The sequence below is a fragment of the Argopecten irradians genome, chromosome 6 (assembly GCF_041381155.1).
Source record: "Argopecten irradians isolate NY chromosome 6, Ai_NY, whole genome shotgun sequence".
In the NCBI taxonomy this organism is placed as follows: Eukaryota; Metazoa; Mollusca; class Bivalvia; order Pectinida; family Pectinidae; genus Argopecten; species Argopecten irradians.
Window position 1 is genome coordinate 22,933,148 of NC_091139.1, and position 16,649 is coordinate 22,949,796.

Genomic DNA, 16,649 nt, shown 5'->3' on the forward strand with positions numbered 1-16,649 from the left:
CTGTTATTTATCTATAGATAATCATCTATGGAGCGCTGTTGAATATATTTTATATGTTTACAGACAAGAACCTTCATGACGTTGGACCTCTCCACCACCACCACCCAACTTACATCAACAATGTGCTCTTGTCATATATATGACTGAAAAAAGTATTGGCTATTCGCACTTATCTTGAAATTTGAAATTCCAAATATAGTTAATAAATATTAGAATGAATAATTTTTTTAAATTATTTAATGAATTTAGAGATTGTGTTTGGGACATAGTTCCTACCTTTCCCAAATCACCCACCTAAACACATATATATACCGTACACACATGCACAATGTCATTCAATACCAATAGAGGAGTTAAATTAAAAACTAATTAGTATTATTCTTACCTCAGCTTTCTGCTGCCTACTTGGGACCGACAGCGATTCAGAATACCTATAAAGGCAACAAATGTAAAGCTAAACAGTTATTTGTTATTAATTATTCAGAATAACAAACAATTGACTATAACTTTACTTTACCTAACCAAAAGTAGAATTAGCCAGTTATTTGTTATTCAAACATAACCTATTTTGACGGATGCACCCATGTTAACCTTTGGTGAGCAAAAAGAGGTAGATTTTTGACTCAAAAGCGGTAGCATTACACACGGCATTTTTTCGCGACGCGTCAGAGATATCAATATCAATAATATGCAAAATAATTACAAAAACATATTTTGTTAACAAATTATGATTTAACTTTAATTATCACCATAGGCCATGCATTGGTGGCTCATTTTGTATTTCTTAAATGTTAATTAAGGCTTATATTAAATTTAGAAGATGAAAAATGCCAAAAAATACATTGTATAATTTTATTTCAATGCTATTTATCACCTTTTTTAATTATACATTTTGTCTATTTGTTTTGTTTTTTCTTCACTTTTTTTTTTTTTTTTTTTTTTTGTAAAACATACTGGACTCATTTTCTTTTGATTTATGGAAGAAAAAATACAAATATTTGTTTCTAAAATTTACACCAATATTCTAGAGAAATAATCACCCTGAAAAAAAAAAAAAATTTTTTTAGTGATATCCTGAAAAAATATACCAAAATCCGGCTCCTTTATTAGAATCACCTCATTCCAAAATGGCGGCCATTACGATTGCAAAGTTTATGATTTTCAGCAGACACTGTATGCCTATTTCACATTAAAAAACGTGAGTAAATCATTTCAATTATAAGTAGTGTTTGTTTTTGAAATGATGCTGACTAGTTTTAAGCACAAAAATTTATTGAAAGGCCAGATGATTGTTTCCTTACGGTAGGCCTACGTAATACAGGTTGGGGAAATCTGCCATATTCAGCTATATAGCTGATATCAGCTACTCTAGCTCATAACAGCTACTATCAATAGCTCATTTCAGCTATTCGGAAACAATATGTTTGTCGACGTGTCAAATACACAAAGTCGCACGTGCGCCACAAAATTATCGGGTACCCACATGCATCAAACTCCGTATATAAACAAGTTTCGCGAATGTTACCACGTCATTTTTAACGTAGAAGACGGAGAAGTACCCTGAAAGACGAGAAAATGGTAAGGTACCTCGACATAAACTAATTTTGTGTTAAATATGTACATAATATATTGTCAAAACCAAAACAACTGATTACCTGACATGTCACTGCTTCACCATGCATGGTATACCGGAAGCTGCAGTTCGCTGTCTAATTACGGGAGACGGACGATGGGAAATCCGCATCTTCCAGTGTTATATCTACGGTGGCCCAAACACGAAACAAAAATGAAAATTATTTTCGTACAAATATTATTTTGTTGCCTTTGTCATAATTCTTACCAAACTTATCAAATTATTTTCATTGTGACAAGAAACGCCAGTAGATGGATAAATATTTTAAAACATTGGAAATAAATAATTAATAATTAAAAGGTAAATATGTTTGAAATCGATATATTTTTAAATAAAAAAAAACTTGATACATATATTAATGCGCGGTACATTAAAAACAATAATTTTCTTTTATATAATTCAGGACAGCATTCGCTTTTGTGGAAAACAAGCCAGAAAATCAAATCCCGGTAAAAACACAAAGGGCCAGAAAAAGAGGGGAACAGTGGTGAAAGGGAAAAGATCAACTGATTTTATACATGATGCAAAGAAAAGGAACGATGCTATATACAGCCGTCGCATCACCGTTTTGAGCAAAGTAAATATTAAATGTATTTCATATTAATTCAAATATACCTTCATCCACAGATGCCACATCAAAAGATTCCAACGCCATGCAGGCCTCCTTATAAAAACTTATAAGTACAGGCTTGGTAGCATTCTTAATTTCCCTCTCCCATTTCTTATGCAGAGACTCGTACATGTCAAGATCTGTATCGGCGTCTTGGATCTGCTGAAGTATGCCTCTTATCATGCTCCCGATCTCAGCCTTGGTTTTGTTGTCAATTTTTTGGTATGATACTTTGTCATTAGCCAATATGAAGACTGGCTCTAGGTTAGTTGCCGTTTTTAGCTCATCTAAGTAAATAAAAGAAAGATAATATTTGTTTACGTCTTATAACGGTTGAGTACAGTATTTTATGAATCTCTACACCATTAAAAAACAATATAATACAGATGATTTACAGTACATTTCGCAAAATGTCGTCAATATAATCAACAATGATGAACTTACTTGTGGCTTCAATTTCGGCCAGATAACTTAACCGATTGCCTTTACACTTGGCGGAAAAATCTGCGAGATCAGCATCCAGTGCTATACCACTCAGAGATTGGTGATTTCGAGCTTGGCACGGTGCGAGTAGATACTCAGACTCTCTTATATGTTTCCGCCACTCTGTAATCTCTACGTTGGAATTACAATGATATATTGAATCCTTGCTTTCCTTGACACCAAGTGTTTGGTTGAAATCAATCTCAATCTGTAAATATTCAAACAAATTTGGTTTTGTAGGGCAAAGAACTCCACGAGATGACGGGATGCGAAGTAATGATTATCGTACGGACGCCAAATGGAAAGACCTTCCATTATAATACACCATTTTTCGAGCAGGTAATAAATATACATATAAATGATTATCAAAATTCACTTAATGTGGTAGTCTCACATTCTGCAAAATTTTCCCGTACTTCAATATTTTTCATATATAATTTATGAAGTAAATATGTTGTTATGCATCTTCTGTCAAAGTTTCCAAGAAAGTAAACCATCCATTTATCTCCCCTATTATATAACTTATACTTTTTACACATTCACTGTAGGTATTTCTATTACATATATAGCCTATTAATTACAGATGCGTTTTAATTAATTTCACAGAACACTAACACCATCACTGAGCAGATGAAGGAGCCAGACCTATTACAACAGACTGATGTCATTGAGCCGATGGATACCGACGTGCTGACGGTACCATCACCTGATAACACCGACACCCAGAGAATTTCCCCATCACCTGATCACACCGACACTGACAGAATTTCTCCATCACACACCGCAGATCACTCACTTTCTCCAACGCGCAGTCCATGCCCACCACCCTCTCTCTGTAAAAATTATTTTCCCTCTCCCAAACCGATCCGTTTTTCCCCTTCTCAAAAAAAAACCCAAACAACTACACAGCTTATCTACAGAAACAAACTCTCACAAACAGACAGAATCCTAACTAAAACGCCAGAGGTGTGCAACATATGCCTTTCACCGACAGAACGTGGTTATTGGATTGGGTGTGACCACCGATTATGTGATTACTGGTGCCATGATCAGTGTTGTGGGTTTTTCTTTAAAAATAAAACACAGTTTAAAAATGTTAAATATTTGTGTCCATTTCACCGATAATATACTCTTACATGTAATGAAAAAATAAATGATGTGAACAACTTGTAATTCTGAGTTGTATGGTTTATATGGTTTTATTTCAGAAAGATGACGACTGGATTTCAATTCAATTATTGAATTATTAATTATTATCAAAGGGACAATTCACTCAGGCTAATTCTTTTACACAGCAAAGAAGTAAAATATAGCATAAATGTATTGTTCTACATTTCATACGAAACATATAACATGAAATATTGACAAATTCCACGCCATTGTTAAGTATTTTGATTGATACCGTTGAAATTACAAATGTTTGTTTTGTCTCACTGAATGTTATGTGTTCTCTCCCCTTGTGCGGAGCTCTCCAAAAAGGAGGTGAACAAAAAAGTTATGGAAAGAACGAAGATGGTTTGTTTTTCAACCTCTCAGCCAAGCGACAAGAGATTAGTATTGAGAGCGATTTGAGTAGTTCTAAAAGTTGGATTACACAATGAGCCAGGGACAGGGTACCTTTTTCAGGCGGTCAAGATTACGGCATACTCTTAGCCAGTGGTCCTGTGACGGGGATCCGGGTGGCAGCCACATCTTCGATGCCCGATTGTTTGCCTCTAGGATGAAATCGCACCCCTCTCCTTTGCTTGGATGACCGGACACTGTGAAAGACTCATGGTCGTTGATGTAATTAGCAATTTCTGGCGGTGCTAATACGCGGGACTTCAGGTCTAGGAAATCAATGCGCTGGTAATTGATTTTATGCAATCCATAGAAGAGAGGCGACAACTTCATCCTTGAAGCCAACATGACCCTGCTGTTGTTGCGTCGGACACCAGCACGAAAGTAATGGAGTGCCACACCATATGTGAAGATACACTCCAACAGAAACCTAAATAATGATAAATAAAAGCGGAGATGCATTTCACACAGCATATAACAAGGAGGATATGAAATTAACAAACATGGTAATTTCACTTCAGAAACGACAAGAACAATACAGTAAAGGTTATCGTGACTGGTGATTACCTGTAATTTGGATTCACAGCATCTTGACTCCAGGAGAAGAAACCATCGGCACTAGGTTCAGTTCCGCTGTCCAAACATGTTCTTACGTATGGTAAGAGAAGTTCGTCACCTGAAAACAAGATTAAAACAGTAAAATTGGAGTTATATTGAACCAGAACATAAATTATTACAATGTTCGTGTATTTCATCATACCTAATCCATACAGCAAAATCTCGATCATTTGCCAGGCCTTATGGTGGTCGTTTGCCTGTTTACAAGCGTTGAGGGCTTTTGGAGTCCGGAAACCCAGCATTTTGGCAAGGTCCTCCCCAACAACGTCCCATGTCAATTTGATGAAAGCTGAAACATAGAAGAGAAAATATGAAACTATTAAAACTTTGAACATGGATTTTAAAAAGCCATAAGTGAAAAATAGAGTCACACTACTGCAACAAATTTCAAAATAATTCTTGGGTGAAAATGAAGCAAATGAAGCAAATAACCAATTAGCCTACCTTTCGTCAAGTTTATTTCGTAATGACCAAGTCCGGGCTGTAGAAGGATGTCGTGAAGCTCTTCATTTGCGTCTATGACCTTCGATGCAAGATGGTATGGCAGGCCGTCACAACCAATTATGGTCCAATGCCGATCATGTGCTATTGCCGTTTGTTTTAGCTGCAAAAGGACTTCTTTGATCGCATCTAGAGAACAAGGATTGACGCCAATGGGATCCCCCATCATAACAGTTGGTGGTTCATTGTGTGAATGGTTAACGATATTGTACACATCTATATTGTGTTTGGACTTCTCTCGACTAACGCCGGGGTCTTTCTTAAGTCGCTTACGTTTTTTTATTTCAACATCAATACAATCACAAAATTCGCCATCGTTGTTTTCCTGTTGGCCTAACACATGTTGAATCCGTTGTTGGAGGAATTGAGCGCGCAAATTCCTAAAAATGGAGTCGCATGTTTGGCCTAAGAGCAAAATTTTGGACACTGCATCTTTGTTACTTGCATTGTACAGCCATGTTCTTGGAGAAAGATTAAGATTGTTTTGAAGGTGTGATGTAGGAGATGGAATAAAATGGACCACTGTAGTTGTTATGCTCATAAGAGCTTTCGCATCGTGACGGAGGCGCCAGTTACGTCCCAAAACTTGATTATTATCAAATTAGGTAATTATATCACAATTGTCCGGTACACGGATTGGCTGAGCAGAATTAGCATTAATCCATTTTAGAATGGTTTGGTAACTACCACAGGGACCTAATACAGAGTTCAATAGACAGGCATTCTTGCTTCCGGTTATGAAATATGTAAGGAGGTTTTTGCAAAAAGACAATGGCAACACCAGAGTTTTGCAACGAAGTGCATACACACTTTCCACAACAATCAAAAATCGAGACAATGTTTTTCCTGATGCTCCAAAGAAATCTACATTACAAAGGGCACAAAGAAAGTTGATCAATATCTGGTTCCTTTTCCTTAACCATTCGTGGCTAAAACATTCAGCAAAGTTTTCGGACATATAATCATGAGAAATGTTTTTTGTATCGTCAGTGAGTTCATTAAATTGACATTTACCCAATGCAGTAGACAGCCTCAATAAATCATTTTTACAAATTTCATTGTTCTGTATTGCCGTAATGACCTCGTTGACGAGTGTTGATTTGTTGTTTAAAAAATTCTGTTCACAGTAAATTGCGCATTGAGTACATAAATAATTGGCTCTTTGTCCTAAATAATCAAGTTCTTTCAATCTATTTACAACTGCAACTTTATACTTTTTTGAAGAGATCTTATAGATTTTAAAATTTTGTTGATCAGTGCAGAAATCACCATGCTTGTTACAGCTGCATTCTGGCATTTTTAGTCTAAAAAAAAAGAACACAAAAATATAGTAAAGATTATGTCGCATATTATGATAAATATATGTTATTCACTTGTAAATACGCATTGATTAACTTTAATCGCACAATATTTTGTAATAAAACGTAAAATTGTAGTGATTTTGTTGACTTTTTAATGACTAATTCAATCACCAATGATATTTTAATATTACGGTTTGCATTTACGTGCATCCGTATTTTTACATCATTGACCCGATTCGGATTCCTAATCTGGGTCGTTTTTCAGCTTAGACTACTTCCGCATCCGGGTACTTGCAGCAGAGAGAAATGTTTGGGTGTCATGGAAGGTGGAGATGGCAGATATATGTGCAGATATTAAGTTAACTTACTTCAAATTGGAATGCAGGTGAGCATGGTGGTCACTTTCTATGATAGTTGTGTATTTCTTCAACCGCTGCAGGAAAAATGACGTGGTAACATTCGCGAAACTTGTTTATATACAGAGTTTGATGCATGTGGGTACCCGATAATTTTGTGGCGCACGTGCGACTTTGTGTATTTGACACGTCGACAAACATATTGTTTCCGAATAGCTGAAATGAGCTATTGATAGTAGCTGTTATGAGCTAGAGTAGCTGATATCAGCTATATAGCTGAATATGGCAGATTTCCCCAACCTGTAATACTCATCGTTACACTCAGACACGTGAAATAGGCTATGTTAAGCAAGTGACACCACCAAGCCAAGGTGGAACTAGCCCCAGGCTGCTAATTAGCACCAGTGGGTGTTGGACAGGGAGTGTTCACACCTCCTTTGTTTACTTAATTATGAAGCCAGTCCCCCTACTCAGTCTGGTATGCAATTTGAAGCCACCATGGCAGCCCCAACCGACTATGAAAAATTCAGAAATCGGAAGAAAAAAAAATGAAGACGATGTTTTTGCAGAAATCGGAATATTTGGATATTAAAGCGGTAGGCGGAATATCAGCCTCAAAAGCGGTAGACTTCCGCCGCGAATCGGTAGGGTTAACATGCACCGCAGTTATTAAGCACTGATGTCACTATATTTTAATTTCATCAGGGTATGAAAGAAATTTTGTTAGCAACCTTTGTGAATCCGCATTATTTTACAGACAACTTGATAAAATGAAATACAGTTACAGATACGATTCCACTGATTTCCCAAGGTATCAATAGAAAATGTCAATATTTCTATTGTGACGTCATGATAACGGCGAGTTTCTGAGAGTTTACTCTCATTACAGATCCAAATCTAAGCTGCGCTCTAATAGTGCACGACTTTTGAAGGTAGCCACAACCCACAGGGCCTCGTTAGTAATGATGAGATAAGTATAGGTCACATCTATTTACATTGTGGTGCATTGTAATGTACCCCCAGTATACATGTAAATAGACATGACCTATCTTAGACATATCTCATCCTAATCCACATGAAATAATTCATAGCAATCCTATTCAGATTAAAACAGGAACATCTAGAACTGCCACCAGAGTGGGCGACTAATACCTATCGCTAGGGCTAATTAGGCCTTTTAAATTAGTAGTTACTTCATTAATAGGGGAACCTAAATACTTTATGTCAAGGTTCTGTGTACCAACAAATTTCATCAAAATCTGTCAAGTAGTTTTGGAGGAATTCGTCGTACAATGTTATGTCTGCAGACAGACGGCAGACAGAGGGACAAACCGATTCCAGTATACCCCCCTTAACTTTGTTACATGGGGTATAATTATATATAATTATATAAGACAAAGTCTTTAATAACTTTGATTAACTTACCAAAGAGGCTGAGGCCTTCCTTTGCATTGCGTGACCCTGCTTTGTATGCAGAAGGATGTGACTCTCGCTGAAATATCTGTAAAGAGCTAATAATATCAACCAATATTTGTTAGTTTCCTTGTTAGTTTCCTCAACCAGTATTTGTTAGTTTCCTGACAGTCAGTAAGATGTTATTCACCACCTCAGTACATAAATATAAGTGCATGTACAGTCAAGTCCCTTGTGCTACTTGGATTAAAAAACACAGCATTTGGCTCCTTTAAATGATTGTCCAAAACCTTAACCTGGCTATTTTTAGCTAATTGGGCCTCTGGAAATTCTCAAAATCTAGCATTTGGCACCTTAAATAATTGTTCATACCCATCACAACAATTATAATTATAAAACATTGTTGAAATCAACGTCATTTGTGACGGATAACAGTATTACAACACTTGCACCAAAACTTTAACCTGGCTATTTCGGCCCATTGGGCCTCTTGAAATTCTCAAAATCTAGCATATGGCTGTTTGTGAATGATTGTACACCCCAATCACAACAATTATAATCCAAAATCATTAAAGAAATCAATGTCCGTTGTGACAAATAGCAATAATACAACAATTGCACCAAAACCTTAACCATTGCTGAAGCCAAAGTGATTCCATAATCTTCCCTTCTCTTCGAGAGGCGAGCTAATTACAATTATACGAATACTGAAATAAATTTATTTTGAAAGCAACAAGAGGCCAGGAGCCTTAACTGTCACCTGACACAATATATTTCACAAAGGATGACAACTTACAGCATTACATATAGCAAAATTTCAGCAAAGTTATACCCAATCTAATCAAAATTAGACTTGTAATTCCGCTCCACTACGATACTCTACATTACGCTCCAATACAAGATCTAACGATGCCCCCTTTGGGGTCACCTCAGCATGACCCCTATGGTTAGCCAATCAGCGTGTGGCCTACGGAATCTTCGGTGTGGTTGATTCATTCGGAAGTGTAAACGGATAATAGTGCGTCCCAAGATGTTCCGATTCCAGGCCAGAGGTCATGCTAAGGTGACCTCGAACGGGGCATCGTTAGATCATGTATTGGAGTGTAACGTAGAGTATCGCAGTGGAGCAGAATTACAAGTCTAATTTTAATTAGATTGAGTTATACCAGTCTGTCCCCCATGGACAGAAGTAGAAATTTAAAGCGAACTAGAGGCCCAGTGGGCCTATATCGCTCACCTTGTTAAATTCAAAAATAAACGTTTGTCTGGTTTGATTAGAATCTCACACAGCACTGTATGCATGCATTGCAGTTATGGATTACATTTACATGACACTTTCATATTCAATGACAGCATATCAAGTTATATACATAAATATTATGATATCCATTCATAACAGGCCCCTGGAAGTCAGCCTAACAATTTGTACAATTTTGAATCCCCAACCCTTAAGGATGCTTCTTCAAAATATGAGTGATTTCATTCATAAATTAAGATGTTTATATTCATAATTCAACCTCTCAGCCCCTGGAGCGGTCAGCCTAACCAATTATACAAATGGCCAACCCAGACATGAACTAGATTCTGGTAGTAAAGAAAAGCCAGGGTACCTAGCAAATAATCATCAAAATATGACTAGGTAAGTGCCCCAAATTTGTTTCAAACCCGGAACCTAGATGTATAGGGCTAGTGGAAGGATAGCAGACACCTTGACCACTGGGCCATTGGTCTGTAATATATTACAGAGGGTGGTTTGTGATCTCGACTCTATTCTTTAAAAAGACTTACCTATAGGCTGTGTCGTCCAATACCATCTGATCACCACTGTAAATCAGAGTAAAAAAATATGAAAAATTCACAAACATATTAGTAGTTATAATTTCACTGGTTAAACATGTGCAACAAGTAAGCCGACATGTCAGAAAACGCCCCGTTCATTGTGCCTTACGATTATGAAAGTAAATATCTTGACAATGAATGTACAGTTGAAGATATGACTTGAAAATGACTGATAACAGTAAAGTACAAGAGATACCAGAGTGGCGCCTACCAAAGAATGATCTATGTCTGACAATGGAAAGAGGAATCTTTTCTTTGCTTTTTAAATTTTCGATTACCAAAATCCAATATGTCTGCCATCATGTTGATTAATTGGTCCAAAAATGCAATATGGATAACATGGGGAACCTACGAGGATACAGATACTTTCGAAGAAATAGCAGTAACAAACTTTACCAAAATTCAAGATGGCTGTCAGTGAGAAACACCTCAGATCTAAAAAAGATGAGAACTTACAGTGAGAAACACCTCAGATCTAAGACAGGTGAGAACTTACAGTGAGAAACACCTCAGATCTAAGACAGGTGAGAACTTACAGTGAGAAACACCTCAGATCTAAGACAGGTGAGAACTTACAGTGAGAAACACCTCAGATCTAAGACAGGTGAGAACTTACAGTGAGAAACACCTCAGATCTAAGACAGGTGAGAACTTACAGGGAGAAACACCTCAGATCTAAGACAGGTGAGAACTTACAGTGAGAAACACCTCAGATCTAAGACAGGTGAGAACTTACAGGGAGAAACACCTCAGATCTAAGACAGGTGAGAACTTACAGTGAGAAACACCTCAGATCTAAGACAGGTGAGAACTTACAGGGAGAAACACCTCAGATCTAAGACAGGTGAGAACTTACAGTGAGAAACACCTCAGATCTAAGACAGGTGAGAACTTACAGTGAGAAACACCTCAGATCTAAGACAGGTGAGAACTTACAGTGAGAAACACCTCAGATCTAAGACAGGTGAGAACTTACAGTGAGAACACCTCAGATTTAAGAATAGTGAGAAATACCTAAGATCTTAGACAGGTGAGAACACCTCAGATCTAAGACAGGTGAGAACTTACAGTGAGAACACCTCAGATTTAAGAATAGTGAGAAATACCTAAGATCTTAGACAGGTGAGAACACCTCAGATCTAAGACAGGTGAGAACTTGAAGTAAGAAGAAATACCTCAGATCTAAGACAGGTGTGAACTTACAGTGATAAATACCTCAGATCTAAGACAGGTGAGAAATTACAGTGATAAATACCCAAGATCTAAGACAGGTGAGAACTTACAGTGAGAAACACCTCAGATCTAAAACAGGTACTCCAATAACACGGTCTTCTAACTCCACGCCAATCCTCATCTTCTCCAGATACTTCAGTAATCCTCCAGTGGCTCTCACCTATAATGTCAATGGTTTTATACATAGAGGTTATACAACAGGTGGTTGATGAATATGAATTTATTTATTTTTTGAAAGTTACAAAAGACACAAAGTTTATTGATTCCATTTTGTAACTTTAAAAAAATTAATTACAAGAGTGAAATAAATTCCATATCTAATAACCCTGCATTATTTGACCTGTTTTTACCACAATTAAATCATCTTCAAGAAGGCCACACAAAGATAAACGTTATTTACTGACATATGCAAACAAGGAGTAGTGATATCTTCATAAAAAAATAGGTACTCATTAATATTCAAACTCTTAATTGCATAAAGAATGTATTACTAACATATCATTTTAATTATGCATTCTTACTGAACATTTTGAATCTAGATTTCTAAAGGTACTAAAACAATAAACTTTTTGACGTCAAACTACATGCAAGCAATTGTTTACGGGAAAGAAACATCTACTTGCCGCCCAATAATCATCAAACAATTGTAACCATTGCAACCATAGTAACCATTGTAACCAGTATATAAGCCAGTCCTAGGTGTGTTAATTCTGCAAAAATCACTGGAAGGATCCTTATATGGCAAGATATAACATTGACCTAAATGCAACTATCATTTATGAATTTCAGTGGATGGTACACGTTACGAATGTGAAAGCAGGAAGGACTCTGACTCTGTCACATATCCGGTTTCAAGAGTACAGAGTACAACAGTTTGATGTCATTCGAATATTGCACCACGTGCATTTATACAATCACCAGAGAGTGAAATAACACAATTTACATCTTAAAGTGATAGAAATATTTCAACACGATAAAATCTCCATAATAAGCCACTACACATTTTCAATTTTGGTAAGGAATCCCAGGCTTATTTTCAAAGGAGGCATATAAATTTCAATTCTGTTTTACTTTCGAAGTCATTTATCCCATAAGCTGAGTATGGCAAATAAAGAAACATCTGTTGTTACCAACCATAGCAACATTGTCAAATGGGACCAGGGAAGACAGGTAGAGAGTCTTTTCAGTCTCAGTAAAGTGTTTGGGGATAGAGGGCAGGTCCAGATTCAGCAGCCTTCTCTTACAAATGTCCAAATCTGCAAAATCACAAGACAGTTACTACAGACAGGCATCTGAAATTGATTACCTGGTAAGAATGTACGTAGCGCTGATTGATTGTTGAAAATTTTTACATACTTACCCCATCTTCAAAGTTTTCAAATACATTGGCCTGAATATTAACCTTAAATCAATGATAGATGGTATTTTAGTTGTGTTTTAACGCTAGAATTTGAAAGAACAATTTGTGTCAATATTTTTCTTGGATGAAATTATATATTTCAGGGATGAAATTATAAATTTGATCATGTTCATTGAAATTAATGTTCTGTTGTATTTGGAATATCTTTTAAATTTGTGTTTATAGCTACAACCATGGACCAGTTGAAAAACGTATCCCTATTGACTGTGGTTGCATGCAATGCATGCTCGTGGTGACATGCATAAAAAGAGGCCCATGGGCCTTAACGGTCATCTGACTCATGGTACAAAACAACAAAGTCACAGTATAAAGTATTGGTTAACGATTAATATAAACAATACAAGGAACTCCTTAGTTGAATATGTAAGTTTCTGAAATAGGTAAATGTCATTTGTTGAACAAACTTGGTAGCCCTTCATCCATTTATAGTTGTAACCCATTCAAGGATTAATATAAGGAGGAGTCAGATTTTAAAGCCAAATTTCAGCAAAGCTCCCATTTTGAACCTCCGCCGTACTATCCCAATGGGTCTTAGCTCGGTTCTTTATAAAATATGATTGTCCTCACCTAAAGTTCCCCCTTCTGAATCAATTAAAACCCCTATAGATCAATTTTCATTGAGATCGGAGACTGAAACCTGAAAACAGGAAGTGGGCCAGCAGCCATCTTGGAATACAAATCTTCTTTACGAAAATGTCTGCATGTTGTTCGGCATCAATTAAAACCCCTATAGACCAATTTTGATTGATCGGAGACCAAAATAAAACAGGAAGTGGGCCAGCTAAAATTACCAAAATTTGCCCTTTTGGGAACCTCAGCCCCTAGGACAAGACTCATTTACATAAAATATTATTGGGCCAGAAATTCATAAAATTAAGCTAAAAAATTTGCCCTTTTGGGGCCCCACCCCTCAGCCCCTAGGGGTCGGACCACTCATTTAATAAAATATGATTGTCCTTCCCCAATGATGTTTCACACCAATATGGAAGAAATCCATCTAAGGATGAAGGAGGAGTAGGATTTTAAAGCTAAATTAAGAAAATTTGCCCTTTTGGGGCCCCACCCCTCAGCCCCTAGGGGTCGGACCAGGCTCATTTATATAAAATATGATTGTCCGTCCCCAATGATGTTTCACACCAAATATGGAAGAAATCCATCTAAGGATGAAGGAGGAGTAGGATTTTAAAGCTAAAATTAAGAAAATTTCCCCATTTGGGACCCCACCCCTCAGCCCCTATGAGTCCGACCAGGCTCATTTATCTAAAATATGATTGTCCTTCTCCAATGATGTTTCACACCAAATACAGATGAAATCTATTCAAGGATGAAGGAGGAGTAGGATTTTAAAGCTAAAATTAAGAAAATTTGCCCTTTTGGGGCCCCATACCTCAGCCCCTAGGGGTCGGACCAGGCTCATTTATATAAAATATGATTGTCTGTCCCCAATGATGTTTCACACCAAATATGGATGAAATCCATCCAAGGATGAAGGAGGAGTAGGATTTTAAAGCTAAAATTAAGAAAATTTGCCCTTTTGGGGCCCCGCCCCTCTGCCCCTAGGGGTCGGACCTATCTCATTTATATAAAATATGATTGTCCTTCCCCAAGGATGTTTCATACCAAATATGGATGTAATTCACTCAAGGGTTTAGGAGGAGTAGGCTTTTGTATAAATAGTTTTACGCACGACGCACGGCGGACGGTGGACGGCGGACGGCGCACGACGACGGACGAAACACGATGACAATAGGTCATCCTGACCTTCGGTCAGATGACCTAAAAATGTACCTTGATCCTGCATAAGTATAGTATCCCGATACTTATTCTGCATAAAAAAGTATCTGCATTCTTTTTATACTCCTAACACAATTAAACATACCCCCTAGCATAAAATGTACCCTGTGTACTAAAAATGTTCATATTGATCCAACAGCGATCTATCCATTTTGTCCAACTTATCCAGAAACAATCACCCATATATTTTAGGACTGTGATAATCTATTAAATTTGATTGAACAACTATAATATAATTGCTAATAATTTCAAAGTCTTAGATTTGAAAAACAGGAGTTTATTTTCAGCAAACAAGATAGTACACATGCCAATTTTCATATTGAAAATCTGATACTCATTCTAGTAAAAACAAGAGATCCCAGAGAGGATCTTGGCGCCCACCAAAGAATGATCTATGTCTGACAAACAAAAGAGGGATCTTTTCTCTGCTTTTCGTACAGCTGTACATATTACTACATATGAAATTTGAGAAAGATCCTTCTAGTACTTTCTGAGAAACAAACTTTATTATCAAATTCCAAGATGGCTACCTGTCGGCCATCTTTTTGACTGATCAGTCCGAAAATGCAATATGCACAAATAAGGTCCTAGGGGAACTTACATATAAAATTTGAGACAGATCACTTCAGTACTTTCTGAGCAAAAGTGGTAACAAGTTTCAACTATCAAAATCCAACATGGCGGCCTATCGGCCATCTTGTTCATCAATCGGTCCCAAAATACAATATGCACAACTAGACCCCTAGGGGAACCTGCAAATGCAATTTGAGACAGATCCCTTCAGTACTTTATGAGAAATAGCGGTAACAAACTTCAATTGTCAAAATCCAACATGGAGTCCTGTCGGCCATCTTGTTCACTGATCGGTCCCAAAATGCAATATGCACAACAAGACTCCTAGGGGAACCTACATGTAAAATTTGAGAGCGATCCCTTCAGTACTTTCTGAGAAATAGTGGTAATAAGCTTCAACTATCAAAATCCAATATGTCGGCCTGTCAGCCATCTTGTTCATCGATCAGTCTGAAAATGCGATATGCACAACTAGACCCGCAGGGGAACCTGTACATGCAATATGAGACAGATCCCTTCAGTCCTTTCTGAGAAATAGCGGTAACAAACTTCATTGTCAAAATCCAAGATGGCTTCCTGTTGGCCATCTTGTTAACCGATCGGTACCAAAATGCAACATGCATAACCAGGGACCTAGGGGACCATGCACTTGAAATTTGAGACAGATCCCTTCAGTACTTTCTGAGAAATAGTGGTAACAAACTTCAATTGTCAAAATCCAAGATGGCGTCCTGTCGGCCATCTTGTTGACTGATTGGTCCCAAAATGCAATATGCACAACAAGACTCCTAGGGGAACCTAAGTGTAAAATTTGAGAGAGATCCCTTCAGTACTTTCTGAGAAATAGCGGTAACAAACTTTAACTATCAAAATCCAAGATGGCTGCCTGGTGGCCATTTTGTTGATCGATTGGTCCCAAAATGCAATATGCACAACTAGACCCCTAGGGGAACCTACATGTAAAATTTGAGAGAGATCCCTTCAGTACTTTCTGAGAAATAGCGGTAACAAACTTCATTGTCAAAATCCAAGATGGCTTCCTGTCGGCCATCTTGTTAACCGATCGGTACCAAAATGCAATATGCATAAACAGGGACCTAAGGGACCATGCACATGAAATTTGAGACAGATCCCTTCAGTACTTTTTGAGAAATAGTGGTAACAAACTTCAATTGTCAAAATCCAAGATGGCGTCCTGTCGGCCATCTTGTTGACCGATTGGTCCCAAAATGCAATATGCAAAACTAGACCCCTAGGGGAACCTACATGTAAAATTTGAGAAAGATTCCTTCAGTACTTTCTGAGAAATAGCGGT

At 37.3% G+C, this 16,649-nt stretch overlaps 2 protein-coding genes and 1 long non-coding RNA gene across 4 annotated transcripts in view; 1 reads left to right on the plus strand and 2 right to left on the minus strand.

The window, feature by feature from the left end:
• The window catches only part of LOC138325357 (mutS protein homolog 5-like), a 54,470-nt gene that overhangs the window by 27,479 nt on the left and 10,342 nt on the right, over positions 1-16,649 (minus strand). For both annotated transcript variants that reach the window (XM_069270950.1, XM_069270951.1), the window contains exons 6-10: positions 12,682-12,803; positions 11,598-11,707; positions 10,264-10,299; positions 8,488-8,573; positions 386-431 (exon numbers count right to left, since the gene is read on the minus strand). In XM_069270950.1, coding sequence (XP_069127051.1) covers positions 386-431; positions 8,488-8,573; positions 10,264-10,299; positions 11,598-11,707; positions 12,682-12,803 — 400 coding nt within the window. The remainder of the gene's footprint in view (positions 1-385; positions 432-8,487; positions 8,574-10,263; positions 10,300-11,597; positions 11,708-12,681; positions 12,804-16,649) is intronic.
• Positions 1,654-6,613, minus strand: LOC138325358 (uncharacterized). Its single transcript, XM_069270952.1, has 7 exons — positions 5,349-6,613; positions 5,047-5,193; positions 4,854-4,962; positions 4,344-4,716; positions 2,688-2,934; positions 2,249-2,530; positions 1,654-1,759 (listed from the first exon to the last, which is right to left on the minus strand). The coding sequence occupies exons 1-7, from the start codon at positions 5,944-5,946 to the stop codon at positions 1,710-1,712; spliced, it is 1,806 nt and encodes a 601-aa protein (XP_069127053.1). The 5' UTR covers positions 5,947-6,613; the 3' UTR covers positions 1,654-1,709.
• Positions 2,039-3,874, plus strand: LOC138325361 (uncharacterized). The gene is made up of 3 exons (XR_011208771.1): positions 2,039-2,210; positions 2,967-3,065; positions 3,333-3,874. It is a non-coding gene; the product is annotated as an uncharacterized lncRNA (long non-coding RNA).